General features: G+C 55.2%; 1 protein-coding gene across 5 annotated transcripts in view; it reads left to right on the top strand.

The window, feature by feature from the left end:
- FCSK (fucose kinase) overlaps positions 1 to 19,981 on the top strand; it is a 41,355-nt gene that overhangs the window by 2,567 nt on the left and 18,807 nt on the right. For 3 of the 5 annotated variants that reach the window (XM_050922336.1, XM_050922335.1, XM_050922338.1), the window contains exons 2-8: positions 10,779 to 10,885; positions 12,240 to 12,391; positions 13,049 to 13,099; positions 14,892 to 15,017; positions 15,442 to 15,514; positions 16,969 to 17,066; positions 19,217 to 19,297. In XM_050922336.1, coding sequence (XP_050778293.1) covers positions 10,779 to 10,885; positions 12,240 to 12,391; positions 13,049 to 13,099; positions 14,892 to 15,017; positions 15,442 to 15,514; positions 16,969 to 17,066; positions 19,217 to 19,297 — 688 coding nt within the window. The other 2 variants (XM_050922339.1, XM_050922337.1) reach the window with 2 other exon arrangements.

The raw sequence follows: 19,981 nt of genomic DNA, 5'->3' as shown, positions 1-19,981 counted from the left end.
AACTTTTTCCTAATGTTCAACCTAAATCTCCCTTGCTACAGTTTAAGCCCATTGCTTCTTGTTCTATCATTAGAGGCTAATGTGAACAAGTTTTCTCCCTCCTCCTGATGACACCCTTTTAGATACCTGAAAATTGCTATCATGTGCCCTCTCAGTCTTCTCTTTTCCAAACGAAATAAACCCAATTCTTTCAGCCTTCCTTATAGGTCATGTTCTCAAGACCTTTAATCATTCTTGTTGCTCTTCTCTGGACCCTCTCCAATTTCTCCACATCTTTCTTGAAATGCGGTGCCCAGAACTGGACACAATACTCCAGTTGAGGCCTAACCAGCACAGAGTAGAGTGGAAGAATGACTTCTCGTGTCTTGTTTACAACACACCTGTTAATACATCCCAGAATCACGTTTGCTTTTTTTGCAACAGTATCACACTGTTGACTCATATTTAGCTTGTGGTCCACTATGACCTCTAGATCTCTTTCTGCCATACTCCTTCCTAGACAGTCTCTTCCCATTCTGTATGTGTGAAACTGATTGTTCCTTCCTAAGTGGAGCACTTTGCATTTGTCTTTATTGAACTTCATCCGGTTTACCTCAGACCATTTCTCCAATTTGTCCAGATCATTTTGAATTTTGACCCTGTCCTCCAAAGCAGTTGCAATCCCTCCCAGTTTGGTATCGTCTGCAAACTTAATAAGCGTACTTTCTATGCCAACATCTAAATCGTTGATGAAGATATTGAACAGAGCCGGTCCCAAAACAGACCCCTGCGGAACCCCACTTGTTATACCTTTCCAGCAGGATTGGGAGCCATTAATAACTACTCTCTGAGTACGAATATCCAGCCAGTTATGCACCCACCTTATAGTAGCCCCATCTAAATTGTACTTTCCTAGTTTATCTATAAGAATATCATGTGAGACCGTATCAAATGCCTTACTAAAGTCTAGGTATATCACATCCACCGCTTCTCCCTTATCCACAAGGCTCGTTATCCTATCAAAGAATGTTATCAGATTAGTTTGACATGATTTGTTCTTTACAAATCCATGCTGGCTATTCCCTATCACCTTACCACCTTCCAAGTGTTTGCAGATGATTTCTTTAATTACCTGCTCCATTATCTTCCCTGGCACAGAAGTTAAACTAACTGGTCTGTAGCTTCCTGGGTTGTTTTTATTTCCCTTTTTATAGATGGGCACTATATTTGCCCCCTTCCAGTCTTCTGGAATCTCCCCCATCTCCCATGATTTCCCAAAGATAATAGCTAGAGGCTCAGATACCTCCTCTATTAACTCCTTGAGTATTCTAGGATGCATTTCATCAGGCCCTGGTGACTTGCAGGCATCTAACTTTTCTAAGTGATTTTTTACTTGCTCTTTTTTTATTTTATCTTCTGATCCTACCCTCTTCCCGTAAGCATTCACTATACTAGACATTCCTTCAGACTTCTCAGTGAAGACCAAAACAAAGAAGTCATTAAGCATCTCTGCCATTTCCAAGTCTCCCATTACTGTTTCCCCCTCCTCACTGAGCAGTGGGCCTACCCTGTCCTTGGTCTTCCTCTTGCTTCTAATGTATTGATAAAAAGTCTTCTTGTTTCCCTTTATTCCCATAGCTACTTTGAGCTCATTTTGTGCCTTTGCCTTTCTAATCTTGCCTCTGCATTCCTGTGTTATTTGCCTATATTTGTCCTTTGTGATCTGACCTAGTTTCCATTTTTTTATATGACGCCTTTTTATTTTGTAGGTCATGCAAGATCTCATGGTTAAGCCAAGGTGGTCTTTTGCCACATTTTCTATCTTTCCTAACCATCGGAATAGCTTGCTTTTGGGCCCTTAATAGCGTCCCTTTGAAAAACTGCCAACTCTCCTCAGTTGTTTTTCCCCTCAGTCTTGATTCCCATGGGACCTTACCTATCAGCTCTCTGAGCTTACCAAAATCCGCCTTCCTGAAATCCATTGTCTCTATTTTGCTGTATTCCCTTCTACCCTTCCTTAGAATTGCAAACTCTATGATTTCATGATCACTTTCACCCAAGCTTCCTTCTGCTTTCAAATTCTCAACAAGTTCCTCCCTATTTGTTAAAATCAAGTCTAGAACAGCTTCCCCCCTAGTAGCTTTTTCAACTTTCTGAAATAAAAAGTTGTCTGCAATGCAGTCCAGGAACTTTTTGGATAGTCTGTGCCCCGCGGTGTTATTTTCCCAACATATATCTGGATAGTTGAAGTCCCCCATCACCACCAAATCTTGGGCTTTGGATGATTTTGTTAGTTGTTTGAAAAAAGACTCATCCACCTCTTCCACCTGATTAGGTGGCCTGTAGTAGACTCCCAGCACGACATCACCCGTGTTTTTTACCCCTTTTAGCCTAACCCAGAGACTCTCAACACTTCCATCTCCTATGTCCATCTCCACCTCAGTCCAAGTGTGTACATTTTTAATATATAAGGAAACACCTCCTCCCTTTTTCCCCTGTCTATCCTTCCTGAGCAAACTATACCCATCCACACCAACATTCCAGTCGTGTGTATTATCCCACCAAGTTTCAGTAATGCCAACAATGTCATAGTTGTATTTATTTATTAGCACTTCCAGTTCTTCCTGCTTATTACCCATACTCCTTGCATTTGTATATAGGCATCTAAGATACTGGTTTGATCTTGCCTCCCAGCTTTGCCCTGACCCTCCTTTCTCTCTGCCATTATAGCCCGTGCTCCCTCCTGTTCCCAACCCATGTCCCAGGTCTTGTTCCCCACTTACCTGTGGGGTTTGCTCACCTGTCCCGGCGAACCTAGTTTAAAGTCCTCCTTACTAGGTGAGCCAGTCTGTGTGCAAATAAGGCCTTTCCCCTTCTCGAAAGGTGAACGCCATCTGTGCCTAGCAGTCCTTCCTCGAATAGCATCCCGTGGTCGAGGAAGCCAAAGCCCTCCTGGCGACACCATCTTCGCAGCCAGGCATTCACCTCCACGATGCATCTGTCTCTGCCCGGGCCCCTACCTTCTACAGGAAGAATCGAAGAGAATACCACCTGCACTCCAAACTCCTTAACCCGTACTCCCAGAGCCCTGTAGTCACTCTTGATCTGCTCAGTGTCACACCTCACAGTATCATTTGTGCCCACATGGATGAGTAGCATGGGGTAGTAGTCAGAAGGCCGGATAATCCTCGACAATGCCTCTGTAACATCTTGGATACGGGCCCCTGGCAGGCAGCATACCTCCCGGGATGAACGGTCAGGGCGACAGATGGATGTCTCCTTCCCCCTCAGCAGAGAGTCCCGAACCACCACTGCCCTACGTTTCTTATTATCAGTGGTGGCAGCAGACCTCCCAGCCTTAGGGGTACGAGGCTTCCCCTCCTTAACTGTTGGGGGTGATTCCTGCTCTCCTGTATCAAGAAGAGCATAACGGTTATCTATTACCACAGCAGGAGGGTTTGCAGCAGGGGTGGAGCACTGCCTGCTGCCAGAAGTAACCAGCTGCCAGTGTCCACCCTGAGCCATCTCCTCCTCCACTGGTGTGTCAGATACACCCTGAGCCATCTCCTCCTCCACTGGTGTGTCAGTAGTCCTGTGAACTGGGACAGCTACGTCAGCTGTCTCCACATGGATACTGTCCAGGAATTGCTCATGGATACGGATGTTCCTCAGCCTAGCCACCTCCTCCTGTAGCTCTCCTACCTGCTGCCTGAGAGATTCCACCAGTAGGCACCTTTCACATTGGATGCCACCCCCAGCCTGGATATCAGGAAGTGGAAATTGCAAGTTACAGTCTTTGCAAGTCTTCTCCAATTGTTTACAATTTTGGAACGTCTCATTCACGTCAGCGTCTCACAAGACAGGTCACTTGTCAGCCAGGGGACGTGACAGGAGGTGGAGCCAGGAGAGGAATGAAATAATAGTAGGTGCCTGCAGGAGAGAGGCAGGGTTTGAAGCAGGTGCTTATAGCTGGGTGGGAGAAGGGTCTAGTGGGCAGAGAGGAGCATTAAGGAGTCCACGGTTCTGCTCTCAGCTCTGATGCTCCTTCTCTGTGTGTCCTTGGGTTGGTCATGCCCCCTCTCTCCATTTCTCTGTCTGTCAAACGGGGCTGAGCACATTGAGACCCGGTGGGAGGCGCTATGGAAACGGAGAATATTCACTTTTTACCAGGGGGCGTGGCTGTGAAAAAACAACTTCTGACAGCAGGGGCAGCCCAGGACCAGAGACGATGGAGTAGGACAGTGACCCCCCAACTTTTGAGGGTCACACCCCCGCTTATCCCTGTCCGTATCTCCTCCCTCCCCCGGATCCGGGGCCGGGAGCAGGGCATGGACAGGGGTATGGAGGCCAAGGCCTGGACCGCAGCTGGGGATGGCTCTGGGGCAGGGAGCAGGGGCCGAGGGTGGGGATGAGGGCGGAGCCACAGTTAGGCCCTGGGTGCAGAGCCACGCCGAGGCTAGGCAAGGAGCCAGGAGCTGTGCCTAGGGGCGGGGCTGGGTGGTGCGCCCTCCTTGCCCCCTGTAGGAGCTGGCCCGGGCCCACTGTGCCCCCCTGAACATTCCTCCACACCCCAATAGCTTGGGGACCTTTGCTCTAGAGGAAGCAGCTTCCATCATGTCTGCTTGAGGAGGTGGCTGCAGAATGAGTCTACTGGCTGCCTTGTGTCTTGCTCATCTACCACGAGTGGGAGGAAGCTGTCCCTCCAGTAGAGCGAATAAGGGACAGACACTTGAGCATGAGTTGTTCAGCTGATTGCAGAAGTTGTGTTGAGTTTCTCGGGTGGTCTGAAATGTGCTGCTTTCACCGTTGATCTGCCAGCCACTGTGCATTGGATTTCTCCCAGGCATGTTTCTTCATAGGTTGTTGATTTGCGAGGTATTGCAATGCCACGTGCTGGCCAAAACCATCTAGAACAGGGGTCCCCAAGATGGTGCCCGCGGGCGCCATGGCGCCCACCTACTGGCCGCCAGACAAGCAGCTGCCAAAATGCCGCTGAGAAGTGGCAATGTCAAGAAGTGTATTTCGGTGGCGACGCCTCTTGATGATGCTCCTTCACGGCTGCATTTCGGTGGCGATGCCTCTTGATGTTGCCGCTTCACGGTGGCATTTCGGCGTCTGCTTGTCCGGCAGCCACGGTCCTCAGCAGCTAGTCATCCGGCGCCCACCCCACGGAAAAGGTTGGGGACCACTGATCTAGAGGTACAGTGGAGGAAGGGGAAGCACTTACGCTTGATTGATGGTGCACTTGCATGCATTTTGTGCATTGCTCTGTGAGATCCAGTGCTTTTGAGCATTGGGCCAGCATCCAAGGTGCTAACAACCTGTATCTTATTTATATAGCACCAGTTGGACCTTGGATTACTTTTCTGGGGCAGGTGAAATATTCTGGACTTTATCCCCTTATAATTCAATGGCTTTCTTCCTTCTTTTAGCCCCATATTTCTTTGCTTTGATTCAGGGAAAGTTGGCAGTGACTATTGCAATGTACTGATATGTGCATGTAGTGTCTGGAGTGCCTCTAGTGGTATTTCTGATTAGAATACTTCTTAGAACAAGACATTTCCCATTGGGCTAGATGACCTAGATTTTTCACAGGAGGGCTGAGAGTTTGTGTGTCTAGAAAGTGGAGAAACAATAAAGCCTGGTGGTTTCTTAGGACAGGCTCCATTTGATGTGTCTACCCTCTTCTGGAGATAAGCTTGTTTCTGACGGGGATGGTACGATGAGGTTGCTTACAGTGGTACGTGGCCCATCTGTGACTGTTAGTAGCAAATATCTCCAAGGGCTGGAGATGGGGCACTAGATGGGAAGGGCTCTGAGTTGCTACAGAGAATTCTTTCCCAGCTGTCCGGCTGGAGGGTCTTGCCCACATACTCAGGCTCCAACTGATCACCATATTTGGGGTGAGGAAGAAATTATTCCCCAGATCAGATTGGCAGAGACCCTGGGGGTTTTTCACCTTACTCTGCAGAGTGGGTCACGGGTCACTTGCTGGTTTGAATGAGAGTAAATGGTGGATTCTCTGTAACTTGAAGTCTTTAAATCAAGATTTGAGGACATCAATAACTCAGCCAGAGTTCTATTACAGGAGTGGGTGGATGAGGTTCTGTGGCCTGCAATGTGCAGGAGGTCAGGCTAGATGATCATGACGGCCCCTTCTGGCTATAAAGTCTATGAGTCTGTGTAGAAACAAATTAAATCGTGAGCTTGCACAATACATTACAGACACAATGTGCAGTACAAGCATTTCAAAGATAGTATAAGATTAAATTTGATTTCTGAGCCTTCTGAATTCTGCAAACCACCTGGGTTTTCCAAGAAACTTCTTGGTTTTGGAGAGAAATCCTTTTGAACATACACCTAGGCAACTGAGCATAGCCAACAGATCCTCAGTATGCTTTGTGAATGCCAAACACCAATTGAAAGTTCCTGATCTGTTTCATATCGTGATCTGTCTTTGCTAAATATTTACTAGCTAAGAACCTGCCCTCAGAGGTATGAACACCCCTGGAATGGAGGCTGTTCGGAACTCTGAAATGTTCGTAACAAAACATTATGGTTGTTCTTTCAGAAGTTTGCAGCTGAACGTCGACTGAATACAACTTTGAAACTTTACTATGCAGAAGAAAAATGCTGCTTTTAACGATCTTAATTTAAATGCAACAGGCACAGAAACAGTTTCCTTTCTTTGTCAAATCTTTTTAAACTTTCCCTTTATTTCTTTAGTAGTTTACATTTAACACAGTACAGTACTACATTTGCCTTTTCTTTTTTGTCTCTGTTGCCTGATTGCATACTTCTGGTTCTGGGGTGGTTGAGCCATCGGCTCATAATTCTGAGGTTCTACTGTACTACTGTTGCATGATGGGGCATAATCTGCAAATTAGATGCCAGTTGCAATTAGTTAAGCCTTTTGTCTTTTATTGAACCAACTTCTGTTGGTGGAAGGTATACGTTTTCAAGCTACACAGAGCTGCTTCAGGTCAGTGTAGCTCAAAAGCTTCTTCCTTCCACCTACAGAAGTTGATCCAAAAAAAGATATTACCTCACCTACCTCGTCTGACTCAAATCCTCAGAGCTACACCAGCACCATAAGCAAGTCCTATGTCTGCATTTTAGTGGCTAATGTCTTTGTTGTGCCATTCGCCTCCACAGCTCTAATTTAAGAGGTATGATCACGCTGACACTGGTCTCTGGCACCTAGATTGTGTGGCAGATGGGACTCTGTAAATAAGTAGCTTGGTGTCTGTAGCTCAGGCCAGGTCTACACTACAAACTTACACTGGTCTAACTACATTGCTCAATGGTATGAAAAAATCCACATCCCGGAGTGACGCAGTTATGCTGACCTAACTGCCAGTGTAGACAGTGCTCCGTCGATGGGACTGCTTCTCCTGTCGCCACAGCTGCTGCCTCTCGGGGAGGTGGAGCACCTTTGCCCATGGGAGATGCTCTCCCCTCAACATAGGTAGCATCTTCACTAAGTGCCACAGTGCATCTGCACCGCTGCAGCTTTTTAAGTGTAGACCTGCCCTAGGTTATTGCAAGAGAGTCTGATGCCATCTGGTTCCCCCAAAAAGGAATTGGCCAAAACTCCTGCACCGCTTTCTGCCATCTGTGCTTTGACCAAGGGAACATGTGCTCATGTACATTGCAAAGCCCGTTCCTGGCGAGTAAGCCACAGGATAGGTGTGGCGTTGGTCACTAGGAAAGAGCAAAACCCCTTTTGACCACCAGCGATTAGGAGCTTTCGATTGGTGTCTGGCATTCATAGGGGCTCTGTAGGAAAGAGGGTTTTTCCTGGAAGCTGCAAGGATAAGAGATTATCTGCCCTGCCTTGAGATGGCATTTGCAGGCCAGGCAGATGGACAGATTTCCTAGTTTCACTGCAGCATCTTAGGGTCTCAACAGCCCATAACACGGGGATAGTGGAAATGCAGGCTGTGGGCTGGATGGAATTCTGTGCTGTAGCTTGTGGTTGCCCTTCTCTTCAATAGCAAAATGGAGTTCGGGGTCACATAACCACACATACCCATGCTACATTTTGTGCCAAGCAGCCAGCCACTGGGGCCTAAATATCCCAGCATGCAATTCTACACCTCGTAGCTGGCCTATGGAGACTACCCGTCCCAACCTGGAGCCTGCACATCCCAACAGGCAGCGTCCCATCTCATCCCAAGTGTGATCCATATTCTTGAGGAGAGCTGGGGCAGTCTGCTTTATCAGTGGGCTTCCTGGCAAGCTGCCATTGTGGCACCTGGCTGGGCAAAAGCTCGTCCCCCTGTTGTGAGGCTGCAGTCATCAGGGCCCACTGTGCTAGGTGCGGTACAAACACCAAGAAGCAGGGTGTGCCCCGAAGAGCTCACAGTCTAGATAGACAAGATCAAGAGCGGAAAAAAGCCACTTGCAACATTTTCAGTGCCAGTGGTTTGGGTGATACCCAGTGGAGCAGGCTGCAGCCCTTTAAGGCAGCTCCTCCCAGCTGGCCCCATTAAGTTGCCCTCAGCAGACTGTGCTGGCATTGACCGCCCTGGAGGTGCCTCCCCTCCAGCCTCCTTGCCCCCAGCCCACAGAGCTGGGAACCCCCAGTCACCCCCTCCCCCATGCCTGATTCAGCACAGGCTGGCCTCCCCATGGGCTTGGTGGCAACAAAGTCTTTCAAACCCAAACAGACCAAAACCCCTTCCTGACAGAAGTCTTTTCCTCTCAAGCATCTCTGCCGGGGCACAGCCTTCATCCCTGACATGGAGGCCAGGTCACGCCTCGGGCCTTTCCCCTGGGTTGGAGAGGTCAGCAGACTTTCCCCTGCTAACATCTTCCCCATTGCAAGGGAAGGGGGAGCTTACAGACTGACCTCTTTCCCCAGTTTCATCTTGATTGGCTGAGACGGAGGGGAGCCCTGCCCCACCCTCCACTCCAAGACCCCTGATTCCAGGTAGCCTGGCATTTCCCAGGGATCACTTCCTTTCTCCCAGCACCTGCCTCTGCCACTCCCTGGAAACTTGTCTGTTCCTAAAACCCTGGAACAGGGTAGCGTGGCCTTTCAGATTTCTCCCTCTTGCCTTAAAGGGCCAGTACACCCCATTACACCTGATTTGCACACAGATTCTTATAAACATTCCAGGTTTTTTTAACCGCCGTGGTTATACCATCACTGGCCCAAGTGTGGATGCTGTTACAATAGCACAAAGGTGCCTTACACCAGCACATCTCATTCCCCTTCCCAAATGGGAATAGCTCTGCTGCCGTACGCACACATACGGGTCTAACTGCATCCACACTAGGGGTTGCACAGTTTTAACTCTTCTGGCATAGTCTGCTTGTGTGAGCGGACAAGCAGGTCTTCGCATGTGACTGCTCAGGGCCCAAAGCAGAGCTTATCAAGCAGGTGGGAGCTGCAGTGAGACCAGGCTGCAGTGTTTCTGCTTCCTGCCGTTAGGTGCCATTGAGTGTTCCCTGGGAGCTTTCTCTTGTCCCCAGTGGAAGGAGGCACATTAGAGAGCAAGTTAAGGTTAGCACTTAAAGCCGGGCTTGTTCTGTATGAAGAACACGACGTCTCCTTCCCAAATGTACAGCAAATTTCTAGAATTTACAAGCAAATAGAGCTAAAATAATTACAGCTTGGAATCTGCAGTTTTCCCCTCCCACCTGCAGTTTGCTCCTGTTCTCCAATCAGTGGGTGAGTTTTCCTGCCTGCCCCAAAGAGATCCTCAGGGTGCGTCTATACTGCATCGTAAACCCAGGTCTGTGGGATCCAGGCTTGTGGACTTGGTGTTGCCAACCCTGCACTTGAGCGTCCACACTGCATTGTAAACCTGGGTTTACAGTTGCTGGACCCAAGCCTCCCAGCCATGCTAACTTGTCCATACAGTGCTACACAGACCTGACTTGGGTCTGTGGCGTGAGCTGCATCCACACGGCAGCATGAAAAGGCTTGGACTCCAGTCTCGGCAGAACTCGGGCTCTGATCCCCCTCCTTAGAAGGTTCTAGGACCTGGGTCCTGTGTGCTTGCTGAGTCGAGTCAGACCAGTCTGTTTGTGGGCAGGAGGGGAGGCTGGGCTCACATTTGCAACCTCAGAACAGGTTTTACCCTGTGTCTTTGGCTGTGCTTGCAGCCAAGCTGTGTCCCGCACCGATTCAGCTGTATCCACCACCAACGATGGGTCACTTTTGCAGCCTAGATAAGAGCACCCATTCTTCAGGCCACTGCGTCCGTTCAGAGAGGAGCTGGTGGATGAGAACTGGGCTGGAGACACTTATCTACAGGGCCAGTTTATTTCACAAAACTCCATCCGATGGGAACAGCTTTGAGTCTCTCCTGACCTGGCTTTGAACAGCGCCCAGATGTGAAAGACTGGGTTCCCGTCACCTGAGCTGTGCCATCCCCCCGCCTATTTCATCGACTAGCATATTTATTAAAGCTCCTGCCCCAGTTTCTGCTCAGATCGCAACCCTCCTGAGCCCCCAGCGGAGCCAGTCACAAAGTGTCCAGCTAGGGGCGCCGTTTCTGTGTATAGAACAGCCTCCGCTGTGCAGCCCTGTTGTGTCAAGGCTGCTGCGTCTCCTCAGATAAGGTTTATCTGGCTAATGGCTGTTGGGAACCAAACCTAGCCCTGTGTGGCTGCAACTCACCAGCCTCACGCAGCCCTCCATCACCAGCCACACAGCACAGTGGGGTCCCCGATCACAGCCAGGCCCTGAGCCTGTTACACAAGAGCCCCATCCTGGGGGTGCCGGTGCCTCGCGCGGGGTGGGTTGGTGATGAGGAAATGCTGCAGCCTTTGCGTCCCTTGTGCAGAGCCAGCTGTGGGCGGCAGGGCACCTGGATGGCGCCAGGAGGGGTGGAGTGGACCGTCATCGTGCTCACCTGCCAACACAAGGACAGTGTGGGTGCCTTCCAGAAAGGCAAGTGGCGCAGCTCGCGTACCAGGGGCCTGGTGCTGACATGGATGCATCCCGGCTAGGGGCGGTTCCCAGCCCTCAGAACTTTTTGCCAATCTGGGGATGGACTTGGGCTTTGTGCGCTGGCCAACGCCACCTGTAGCCTGGGCTCATTCTCTGCAAGCTTCCCCCTCCCACAGCTCATTGATCCCAACCTGCAGCCTCCTGCCGATCCCACATGCAGCTCTGCCGGTGCCCCTCAATCCCCACCTGCAGCCACATGTATCCCAGCCCTGGGCTCCCACCTGCCATGGTTGTGTTAGTGTCTCTCCATCCAACCTGCAGCTCCCTGCTATCCCAGCCCGAGGACCGCCCCCCCCAGCCCTCACAGCCCTGATGCACTGAATTCCTGACCTGCAGCCCTGCCCCCCATGCTGTTCTACTCCCAGTATCCCCGCGTGCTGCTCTGCCAGGGGAATCCCCGCTGCTGTTCCAACCCTGGGAGCCCCGCTCACTCAGCGCTGCCAGCGCAGCTGTGCCAGAGCCTAGGGTGCTCTCAGAGACACACTGGCTCTATCCGTGCTGAGGTGACGTGTCATTGGCACCTAACCAAATGCTCGGGCTGCATCGCTGCTTTAACCCTTGTTCGCATGCACTAGGGCAGGGCTTGGAGGGGCAGAGCTATCCCAAGGAGCTGGCATCCCTGGCGATGGACTCAGGACAAGAGGTGGCAGTGTGTGCTGTGGCCACAGGGTGAGGTAGGGGACTGTGGCTCTGTTATCAGCACAGGAGAAGGCCACAGGTCAGCGGGCCCATGTGCTGCTCAGATGTCACATTCTCCGTGCCTGGGGGCTCAGCCTGGAGGGTGGAGTGGGGGGTGGCTTTGCCTGGCCCTGCATGGGAGACCTGGCTGCAATGGGTGGGACCTAGGCTGGACTGAGTAGCCCTGAGAGCTGCCTGGACTGGGGACCTGGTCCCAGTCTGCCCTCGGTTTGGATCCCTGGCTATCTGGGCCCTGGAGGAGTCCAGGCCCCACTGTGGCTGGGTGATAGGCAAAGGGAGACACGGTTCCTAGGTGCCCTGTAGTCCCGCAGCACAGGGAGCGACCCCCGCACTCAGAGAAGGGCTGTTTGTCTCGGGAGGGGCCTGCTTCACCCTCCACACACTGTGACCCAGGGCTGTAGGGGGCAAGGATGAGCCTCTGTGGCTGGAGATCCCCCACCACCAGCAGACAGCAGGGGTCAGCCACGGTCTGACCCACAGAGAGGGAGCCGTGGTCCTGCAGAGCCCCCTATCCCCAGGCTTGGTCACTCAGCACATCCCTGCTCCCCCCCCCGGTCACTCAGCGCCACCAAATGCCCCTGCTCTCATTTGCTAGAGCTGGAGATCCGGTGGCGGCGGGGTGCACTGGGCCCACACCCCCTCCTGCTGACTGTCGAGGACCCCGCAGCATGCGTGGGCAGCGGTGGCGCCACCCTCAATGCCCTGCTGGTGGCAGCCGAGCACCTGAGCGCCAGGGCAGGCTGCACGGTGAGTGACGTGGCACGGCGGGCTCCAGGCCGCGTCCAGGTGGCACCTGTACTGAGTAGCTGCTAGGTGTGCACCCAGATGAGCTGGCTGGGCAGCTCCAATGCCCTCGTCTCCCTGTCCAAGGCTGTGCTGGCATTGCCCACCCTGGAGGTGCCTCCCTTCCAGCCCCCTTGCCCCCAGCCCATGGAGCCGGGAACCCCCAGTCACCCCCTCCCCCGTGCCTGATTCAGCACAGGCTGGCCACCCCATGGGCTTGGTATCTCAGCACCATCCAGCGCCTGTGGAGACCCCCAGGTGCAGGGTGCTGTAGCAAAGCAGAGCTATAATACCCTTCGCTAGCGCGTATAGCTACCCAGGTGGACCCAATGATCCCAGCTCCCTGCCTGCCCACTCTTGGGGCCCATATCTGGGGAGCAGGGGCCAGCCTGCAGCATGTAGCTGCTGTGGGGAAGGGCCTGCAGCCGGGTGCCCAGATGTCGATGGCAGGAGGCACTGAGGCCTGGCTGGTAGGGTGCCCCCAGGCCTGTGGCCCTATAAAGCTGGCTCAGTCTGTTCTGGGTTATAGCGTTTGCTGGAGAAGGGGACGCTGGTCAGAACTGCCCTTTCTTGGGGCTGGTTCCCCAGCTTGGCTAATAGGTTCCCTCTGCGCTCCTCCAGGTGGTCACCGCTGATGTCCTGTGCGAGGCCCGGATCCTTATCCTGCACATGGTGAGAGCCCAGCGGGGCAGCGAACAGGCCTGCTCTGCAGTAGTGGGCATTGTTCACCCTGCCCCTCCTCCTGGGGTTGCAGCCTGGGGGCATCATCAACCCCAGCCTGGCTGCCGGTGGCGAGTCCCCACCTGGGGGAGTGGGACGTTGGACTGTGCCATCCAGCTGCCACCTCCCTCATCCAAAGCTCCTACCTCCAGGGCGCATGTCACGTTACCTCCCACCATCAGCCTCTCTGGCAGCAAACCCAGCCCACCTGGCACTGAGGGGAGTGATACCCTGGCTCTGCCCCCTGAACCTCGGAGCACGTTGGTACCAGGGGCCGTGCAAACCATTGCTAAATGCCACTGCATGTGCACGGGCCACTGCAGGTAACGTTAGTCTGAGGGAGGTCTATGAGGGGGTGTAAACCCCAAAGACGCTGGGACCAGACGGCTGCACCCCCCCACTGATAAAATCAAAGCCTCCTGGTGCATAATCAGCTGAACTCGAGCTCCCAGTGCTACACTGTGGCCAAAAGGGCTAATGCGATGCTGGGATGCATAAACGGGAATCCTGAGCAGGAGCAGAGAGGTTCGTTTACCTCTGTATTCGGCACTGGTGTGACCGGGGCTGGGATCCTGTGTCCAGTTCTGGTGTCCGCAGTTCAAGAAGGATGGTGATCAGCTTTAGCGGGGTCAGAGAAGAGCCACAAGAATGTCTAAAGAGCTCGAAAATCTTCCATATAGTGCCAGAGCCCAGCAGCTCAGTCTGTTCAGTTTCACAAAGAGAAGGTTCAGGGGTGACTTGGTCACAGTCTGTAAGTACTTGCATGGGGAACAAAGATTTAATACTGGGTCTTCAGTCTAGCAGGGAAAGGTCTGACATGATCCAAGGGCTGGAATTTGAAGCTCGACAAATTCAGGCTGGGACTAAGATGTGTATTTTTGACAGTGATGGTAATTATCCGTTATAGCAATTTACCAAGGGGTGTGGTGGATTCTCTGTCACCGTCCAGTTTTAGCTCAAGCTCTGCTCTAGGGATTATCATGGGGCAGGTCTCTGGCCTGTGCTAACAGGAGGTCAGACTAGCTGATCACAATGGTCCCTGCTGGCCTTGCAATCTGTGAATCTATATGGGGAGCTCCTCCCTTGATCTCACTGCAGTGAGAGAACGGGTACCCAATCGGTACCACGGCTCTGCTTTCCTGTGGCAGCGGCTGAGGTCCCCGTGCTGCCATCCTCTGCCTTCCACGGGATGTGGATGGAGCTGTGGGACCCTGGGCGGACGGGTCACACAATCCACATGGACCCGCTGGCTGCTGGATGACATCCCTCTAAGTTGCGAGTGCCCCAGCTTTATTCCACTCCCACATATTCCACCCCGGGTCTCCCCTGCCCTCTCAGTGCAGCAAGGCGATAATCCTCTCCTAGGGCTGGTGTCCGCTGTCCTTTACATGGCACCTCTCAAAGCCACCACATGTTTCAGTGCTGCCCCTGATCCCCAGCCCTGGACTGTCCTATCCACAGCCTGGCTGCAGACGCAGCTGCCCATGCTTGTCCAACCAGCCCCCGCCCCGGCACTCAGCCCAGGAAGGGGCGCACGTGCTTGTGGGGATCCAGGCAAAGCACCCAAGGGGCATCTGATGGTGGGTGACATTGCTGGGAGTGAGAGCCAAAAGGCCCACAGGCCATGGCTCCTGGATGAGAGCGGGGCTTGGGGCCAAGTCTCTTCTACACAAGGCCTCTCGCAGGACGGAGCCTTTCTGCCCTGTCTCCCGCTGACCAGTGCTCTGGCTCTTTCTCCCATCAGGGCCGCGACTTCCCCTTTGATGACTGCAGCCGGGCCTTCACCTGCCTCCCTGTGGAGGACTCCGATGCCCCGGCCGAAGCGCTGACCTGCAACCTGGACAGCCTGCTGGGGACCATGACGCACCAGGTCAGTGCCAGGCGGAGGCGAGAGGAAGCGCTGGCCGGGTTCCTTTAGGAGGGCAAGACTGGGCCCCATTCAGCCCAAGGCAATCTCATCCTGGTCCCAGCATGCACTGCTTTCTCTCCATCCCCATCCCCATGGCCTGGTCACACAGCACATTGGGGTCTGGGGTCTCCTAGAGAGGGACCCCTGGGCCCCTTGCCCTGGGGCAATGATGAGATCCAGCCGGGAAAAGGGTGGGCACCCCCTGCTGGTTAGGTTAGGAAGATCAGACAGTAAACAGCTGCCCAGTTCCCTTCTGCCCGGCCCTGCGGCTTTCTGGGGTCGGGAGGGCATGTACTCTGGGCCCTGTGCTGATCTCCTGGTGCTGTGCAGCCCAGGCTCGGATCCTAGTGGACGTCCTCACTTCCTCTTGTATGTCCCTCTGTAGCTGTGCAGGGGCTCCCCGCCGGGAGTGTGGGTCTGCAGCACCGACATGCTCCTCACCATTCCCTTGGCAGCAGGTACGTGCTTGCCCTGTGCCGGGGAGGGATCCAAATCAGAGCGAGGCACAGCTGGGGAGATCAGCCCAATAGCCAAACCCAGCCTGGGCAGGGTGCAAGGGAGGGCTCCGTGGGGCGCCAAGGTGGGGTAAATCCTGCCTCTGGCATCCCACAGGGACCCTGGCCTCAGCAGTCCCCAGAGGGCTTGCATTGGGTGGCAGTAGCCGCTGAGAGAAGAGGCTTGGCTGATGGCTGTCCTGGCCTCTCTGGCCTGCCCCGTGGAGCACAGGGCAGAACCTTTGGGAGTCTGCATCTGATGGGTGCAGCAAATGGTGCCCAGCGGGCCTGCGGCTAAGGGCAGGAGGCAGCTTGAAGCCCTTGTTCCTATGAGCTCTGGGCATGCTCTGGTGCCGCTCAGCCCCTGGGTGTGCGAGAGGTAGGACCCAGTGCTCTGATCCCCACAGCCCAGGCTCTCCGCCTTCCAGGGACAGGTGCTGTCGGCCTGGGGACTGGCCGGAGTGATAGCCCATGTCTGCATACCACAGAGGGTCAGCCTGTCTCCCAGGCGGTCCCCAGGTGAGCGCTGAGCACCTTGTGGATGTGTCAGAGCAGCCTGATGCGATGGACCACCGCAGACAAAGCAGAGTTGTGACGGCCGCCCTGCACCTGCTCCTGCTGAGGCCCAGTGCTCCAGTCCTCCCCCTGCCTTTGTCCCGGCAGGCCTGACTCTGGCGCTTCCCACCCGCTGACCCACAGCAGGGGCTCTTGGTGGGCAGCTGGCACTGGGAAGGGTGAAACAAGTGCCCCTGCAGCCTGTGTTGTGGGGTCTGGGCTGCAGTCACCTCCCCCCTGCCGGCAAAGTGTCTTTGGGGCAGGAACTGGAGTCCCGCATCCATCGCTGCAGCAGCCTGGGGCGGGGTCTTGGTGTTAGCAAAGGAGATCCCCCATATGGGGAAGGGCATGTGACTCTGCCCCCTGGGCCAGGCCAGGCATGCAGGGTGGTAGCTGTCATGTGCCCAGACTGGGGCTCTCAGCTCAGTGTGGTCTGCGTTCCCAGTGCACCCCTAAGCTGGGCTTGTCCTGCATCCCCTTCTCATCCAGCAAGCCTGTCTGCAAACTGCTCAGACTCAAGCTGGCCGCTGCTCAGCGCCCAGATGCCCATGCAAGCCGAGGGAGCTAGAAGTGCTCAGGGTTGGCCAGGAAGCCCTGGGCAGGGGTGGGCTTTTCTGAGCTGGGTGCTTGGTGGCCCAGCTGCACATGCCTGGGGTGCAGTGGGACACATGCGTTGTGGGGCATCCATCGCGCCCACAGCTAAACAAACGGTGCTCAAACCATCTAGCTAACATGGGAGCCTTGCTTCAGTGCCCGTCCCTTAGCGATAAGCCCGCAGTCCAGCCTCGCCCACCCTGCCAGCCCCGCGGTGGGTGGGAGGTGTCCAGGCAAGGTATGCACTGGTGTCTACTCCTCTTTCTCAGAGATCTGCTGGGAAGGGTTCCAAGGTGCCAAAGTGATCTCCGTGCCGGGGAGCGTCTCGTATGCCAGAAACCACGGCATCTACCTCACTAACCAGCAGGTACCCTGAGCCCAACACTTAAAGGGGCGCTGAGCCCCAGACAGTGTGCTGGCTGAGCTCGCGTTCACCTCTCTTACAGGGGCACTGAGCCCCAGACAACGTGCTGGCCGAGCTCCCATCCACCTCTCTTAAAGGGGTGCTGAGCCCGGGGCAGTGAACTTGCCAAATTCTGTTTGTCAATGTTCACCTGGAGATCTCTTGCTCTGTGATTCCTCCCGCACAGCGCCAGGAGTGTCCAGGTCAAGGGGCCCAGGACAGAGGGCCAGCCTCCCCGTTCCCAGGCCACAAGCAGTGGGGAGGGAGCTGTGATCTGCCTTTCCCTTTGGGAGACTAGGCTGTCAGACAGCACGTGGCCTGTTGGAGCCACTGCCGAGGGGTGGCACAGATGGGGCAGTGCCCACTAAGCTGCAGGAGGGCCCCTCGAGAAGCCCCAGTCTCCATGGCCCGCTGACTCCCTGGCTCAGCACTGCGGTGCTGTCAGGGCCCTGTGTCTAATGCCTTTCCTCCGGCACCCCACCGCTGGGCCCCAGCCTTTCCCCCAGGGCTGTCCTCTGGCATCCCCCCCGCCGAGCCCTGGGCCTTTCCCCCAGGGGCTGTCCTCTGGCATCCCCCTGCTGGGCTTCAGGTGTTTCCCCTGGGGGCTGTCCTCCGGCATCCCCCCACCGGGCCCCAGGCCTTTCCCCTGGGGGCTGTCCTCTAGCATCCCCCCGCCAGGCCCGGGCCTTTCCCCCAGGGGCTGTCCTCTGGCACCACCCCGCTGGACTTCGGGTGTTTCCCCCGGGGGCTGTCCTCTGGCACCCCCCCAGGCCTTTCCTCTGAGGGCTGTCCTCCAGCACACACCGCCCTCCGGGCCCCGGGCCTTTCCCCTGAGGGCTGTCTCCCGGCACCCCACACTCCAGGCCCCGGGCCTTTCCCCTGAGGGCTGTCCCCCGGCACCCCCCTCTGGGCCCCAGGCCTTTCCCCTGTGGGCTGTCCCCTGTGGGCTGTCCCCCAGCACACCCCCTCCCCGGGCCTTCCCCCTGGGGGCTGTCCTCCAGCATCACCCCTCTGGGCCAGGGAGTCCACACTCAGGGTCTGAGGCAGGAGGGGGGCTGGCCTGCCCCATGGCTTTCCCATGGGGTTATCACTAATGTGGGTACCCTGAGCCTTTCTGACTGGGGCTCGAAGGCAGCCAGGAGAGGTGCAGGCCCTGGTGAGCCCATGGCTTGGTCCCTGACTCTGCCCTGCAGCCAGGCCCAGATTGTGCACCCTGCTGCTCGCTAGCGGCCTGTGAGCTGAGCCAGCCACTGCCTGGCCCACTCCGGCTCTGCCAACTCCACCACAGCTTCCCATGCAGTCTTGGGGAACAGCCTCCCGAACGGGCTTCTCTTTGGCTCCCCGAGGGCGCCCGGCCCAGCATCGCACTCGGGTGCAGGCCTCTTGACCGCGCTCAGCAGTGAGTTCAGGACGTGCCTCGAAGCCTGGGAGGGCCTTGCTGGAGGGGAGTGACACTGAGCCAGCGGGGAAGGCTCCATTCTCCATTGCCGACTCCCTAGACCCCCTGGCTCCTGCACATGGGATCTACTGTGAGGTTCGAGCAGGAGTCCTGGAGCTCTGAGATAGGCGCTGGGGAGCAGCATTCATGGGCACAGAGCGAGGGCAAAGCGAATGGGCTCCCAGGCACATGAGTGCTGCGGGGAGAGGCAGGGCCAGCCAGGTCTCCACTTTGATGCCTCAGCACCACGTCCAGGGGGGCACCTGATCCCCAAGCTGGCATGTGTGATGTGTTACTAGGATGCAGGATGGCAGCAGCACTCCAGGAAGGGAAGGACACAGGGCTGTAAGTGAACCAGCTACCCCACAGGGAACTGAGGCAGCCGGGTCCTGCCCACGGGATGCTTTGGGGACTGGCATGCTAGGCCTGCCCATCCCCTTAACAGCCCTGCTGTGTGTGAGGCCCATCTCTGGCGCACGGTACCCTGCCCTGGAGCTCGGGCTGCTCCCAGTATCAGGAGAGGCTGGGAGGCAGATGGCCAAGTCTCTAGACTGGTGATCCCCCAAGGTGGCAGGATCCATTAACCAGCCCTGGCCGTTCCCTAGCTGCTTTGCTGAATTGCACAAGACACCTGGGAGCTGCTGCCCGGAGTTAACGGGTGCCGTTCCTCTTGCAGGGGTTCGTGCGTGACATCATCTACCAAGGTCCAGTGTCCCGGATCCAGGAGTGTGCTGGGCCAGATGGGAAGGTGCCGCTGGTACGTTCGCTTGTTGGTTAATGAGAATCTCGCGCCAGGGCAGCAGACTGGGAGGAAGGGCTGTGTAACTCAGCCAGGTGAAGGCGTGTAGCTGGGGTGGGAGGTGCTGCATGAAGCAGGAAGTCTCTGGATTAACGAGCATGGGCAGATCCTGGCTGCCATAGATGCTGCTAGGGATAATGATTGCAATCATCCCTAGAGACCTCAACCAAGATCAGGTCCTCGTCCAAACACACAGCGAGAGACGATCCCTTCCCACCCAACTAGAACCCAGGTCCTTCCAATCTGGTGCTACATCCACTAGGCCTGACTGTCCTCCCAGTTAGGGTAGCTGCTATAGCGGGCAGGTAAAACTGGGGCTCTGACGCGATGCAGAGCTAGTGGGAATGGCCTGCAATAGGGCTTCGGGGGCAGTTCCTGTTTACTAATGTGTTGGGACACTGAGTACGAAGGCCAGTCAGAGGAGGAGGCTCTGAGCCAGGACTCCTGGGTTCTACTCCAGCCTCTGCCACTGACTTGCTGGATGCCCTTGGATGAGTCACTCCCCTCCTTGCACTGCACTGGAATGGCGCCAGCCTCCTGGGGTGGACAGAAGAGGTTACCATGCTGACACATGCATGTGTCACGAGCCCGTGTGGAGAGAGATGCCGAGCGGGGGACACAGCTGCAGAGAGGGGCAGTGGC

The sequence above is a fragment of the Gopherus flavomarginatus genome, chromosome 14 (assembly GCF_025201925.1).
Source record: "Gopherus flavomarginatus isolate rGopFla2 chromosome 14, rGopFla2.mat.asm, whole genome shotgun sequence".
Classification (NCBI taxonomy): Eukaryota; Metazoa; Chordata; order Testudines; family Testudinidae; genus Gopherus; species Gopherus flavomarginatus.
Note: the sequence above shows the minus strand (reverse complement) of the source record. Positions and strands in the feature narration are given on the sequence as shown.